At 35.6% G+C, this 3,075-nt stretch overlaps 1 protein-coding gene across 1 annotated transcript; it reads right to left on the bottom strand.

The window, feature by feature from the left end:
• Positions 1-695: 695 nt before the first annotated feature.
• On the bottom strand, positions 696-2,505 carry LOC113286180 (berberine bridge enzyme-like 8). Its single transcript, XM_026534867.1, has one exon. The coding sequence runs from the start codon at positions 2,486-2,488 to the stop codon at positions 914-916; it is 1,575 nt and encodes a 524-aa protein (XP_026390652.1). The 5' UTR covers positions 2,489-2,505; the 3' UTR covers positions 696-913.
• Between the last annotated feature and the right edge of the window lie 570 nt (positions 2,506-3,075).

Below are 3,075 nucleotides of genomic sequence, written 5' to 3'. Positions count from 1 at the left end.
CATTTGATGCAAGCTATCACTTCTTGGTAGAAAAAATCCTGGAGGATGACCCGGACTTCATGGATCGTGTATCGTCTTCGGAGGAAGATTATGGATTTAGAAGTTTTTGTATAGGTTTTGTGGGTACACCTCTATGTAAACCCTCATGAATGAAAAAAAATTCGTATGCAAGGAAAAAATCGGTTAAATATGTAATAGGTAAAACCCGATTAGGAAAATAGGATTATACATATGGCAACGTTAACCGATTATAAATGTCATTTGTTAATTTGGAAACACCAATCCAGAATCGGTTTCCAAGTGCATGAATGTCAACCGATTCTCAGTACTGTTTACGAAAAAAAATCAAATGTTTGATGTTTTGAAGAACTCTCTAACATTGGTTAATCTCACATCCAAAACATAATTAACCCGTAATGCTAATTAATCAGGGATAAAATAGGTACTTAGCTAATTATTTTGATAAGAGATGGTGTGAAGGTTATTTCTACTGACCTTTTTTTATCATCTAGCTATAGGCACAAATTAAATGGTATATGCCCCAATTTAACCAGGATATAAAAAACACTTTCATTTTTTATAATTTGTATTTCCCAAAAAGATAAGACAAACAAATTACAAACAATACATATATTACGAAAATGATTCATCAATTGAAAAAACCATTGGATCACCCCCGTCCCAATGCATAGCATGCAAAACTGGGACCCCTCACGGTATAAATCACGGTGCGAGCCTCCATATATTAACACAATCTATCACTAAACAAAATTACATGATAAAGAATTTCAAGAAATAAGGCTTTTATTGTTGTTAAATATACCTAGCAGCTAGCCTTCTTTTATTTGTTCAAGTACATACATATAATCAATCATCAATTTAAGCCAATCTAGTGCCCAACTTCATCATCCCTTCAAGCATTTGCAACACTTGGAATACTTTGTTCATTTCTGAAGAAATTTTCAGGATCAACTTTAGTCTTCACATGAACTAAACTGTCATAGTTATTCTTGAAATATTTACCACCCCAAACTTTACCTTGCAAGTAAGTAGCTGTACCGTTTTTACTTTGACCTATATCAACATCTCTATAGTTCAAATAAGCTTGTCTTGGGTTTTTAGATACAAAAGGTGCCATGTATCTATAAAGTTTTCTGATCCAGCTTAGTTGTTTTTCAGTTTCTTCTAAACCTTCCCAATATGCTAGATACTGGATTTTGTACAGATTTCCTTCTCTATGTGGGAAAGGAGTAGCTGACTCAGAAATCTCGCTCATTTTTCCACCATAAGGACTGAAAATCACAACAGGTTGATCTTCTTCCAATAATCTTTTCCATATTCCTTCCAAACCCACCGTTGGAATGGGTACTTTCACGTAATCAGATTTCGCTTTGTAAAATCTCTTAGCTTGTGTTCTGTCGAGTAGAATTTCAAGAGGACCGTTAACGGGAAACCCGTTGAAATATAGAGTAGATTGAACCCAACTCATTTCGGTACAATCCTTGCTCTCCAAACCCAACTCAGGAAATCTTGCGTTCATTAGACTTACGAGGTTTTCCACACTTCCAAGATATATGGAGTTGAATGCAGCTTGCACAGTTTTATCGCCATTATCATTAGCATTAACGACGTCAAATATGACTCTGATGAAGAGTTCCTTGGGAAGATTATACGCAAGATCTTGCCACTTATGCACAAGTTCAGTTGCACCTTGTTGTAAGGTTTTGGCGATTGTAAAAACAGTGACAGTAGGTGGAACCGGGACCAATTTAACCTTCCAAGAAAGAACAACTCCAAAACTTGCTCCACTACCTCCTCGAATGGCCCAGAACAAGTCTTCTCCCATAGAATCTTTGTCGAGAACTTTACCATCAACATTCACAATTCGTGCATCAATGACTTGATCAGCTGCAAGGCCGTATGACCTTAACAGGGTACCATAACCACCTCCACTAAAGTGGCCACCAACACCAACAGTCGGGCAAACACCTGCAGGAAAACCAAGTGTTCGGCTTTTAGCTGCAACGTTATAGTAAACTTCTCCTATAGTTGCACCGGACTGAATCCATGCAGTTTCATTTTGTACATCCACAGTAATTGAACGAAGATTGTTTAAATCAATGATCACGAACGGAACGTCAGATAGGTAAGATAGACCATCATAATCGTGCCCGCCACTACGTATCTTGATCTGCATGTTGTTCTTTCTCGCACAAATCACCGTTGCTTGAACATGAGACTCAAGCAAAGGTGTAACTATGAGATAAGGTTTTGGGGTGGTGGGTGATAATAATCTTAAGTTCTGTATAGTAGATTCTAAGACAGTTGTGTAGTTCCCACTGTTTGGTGTGTAAACGGGTATAGAAGTTTCAGATTGTTGTGAAAGACATTGAAGAAAGTTACTATGAATTGAACTTGAGTTTCCGAATGAAACTGAAAAAACAAGAACAGAAAGTATAATGAAAAGAGAGCTTGAATAAGTTGTCATGGTTTGAGTTGGTTATGTTTCTCTTCTTGGTTTTTGTTTGTAAGAGAATGCAGAAAGATTTGGTTATTTATAAGGCAAAAAATTTGATTGTTTGATGATGACTATTCAATGTAAGCTTAACTAATTTGAACAGAAAATTTGAATGTGGAAAATTCATTGGTTGCTTATCAAGTTAAACTTAGAGATAAGTTTCAAGAAACAGTCTCCATAAAAATACCACTAGACATATTTGGAAAATTCTAGATGACGAACCGTAGTGAAACTTCTCATGTCAATTAGCTTGAAAAATGAACCCCGTAATGAGATATAACTCTTTCATATTTTTTTATACAAGTTTTAATATGAAATATTCGTATAAAAATAAATGTTCAAAGTATTTTACTATGTTGTTGGTACAAAGCTTGTATACATTTATTATATGATGGGAATCCTACTTCGACGGCGATAATGATGATGTTCTAAACTTCAAATTCGCATGTAGTAGAACTTGTAGTTTTCCTGTATTGGAATCAGATACCATGCTTACTGTTCAAATTATTTGGGCCTAAATGACCATCAAATCGAAGAACAATATGTATTTTACGCGG

Source organism: Papaver somniferum, chromosome 6, assembly GCF_003573695.1.
Source record: "Papaver somniferum cultivar HN1 chromosome 6, ASM357369v1, whole genome shotgun sequence".
Lineage (NCBI taxonomy): Eukaryota > Viridiplantae > Streptophyta > Magnoliopsida > Ranunculales > Papaveraceae > Papaver > Papaver somniferum.
The sequence above is the reverse complement of the archived record's forward strand: the minus strand, read 5'-3'. Positions and strand labels throughout refer to the sequence as shown.

Coding starts and splice junctions, on each gene's coding strand:
- LOC113286180 (XM_026534867.1), bottom strand. CDS start 2,488: ATGACAACTTATTCAAGCTCTCTTTTCATTATACTTTCTGTTCTTGTT.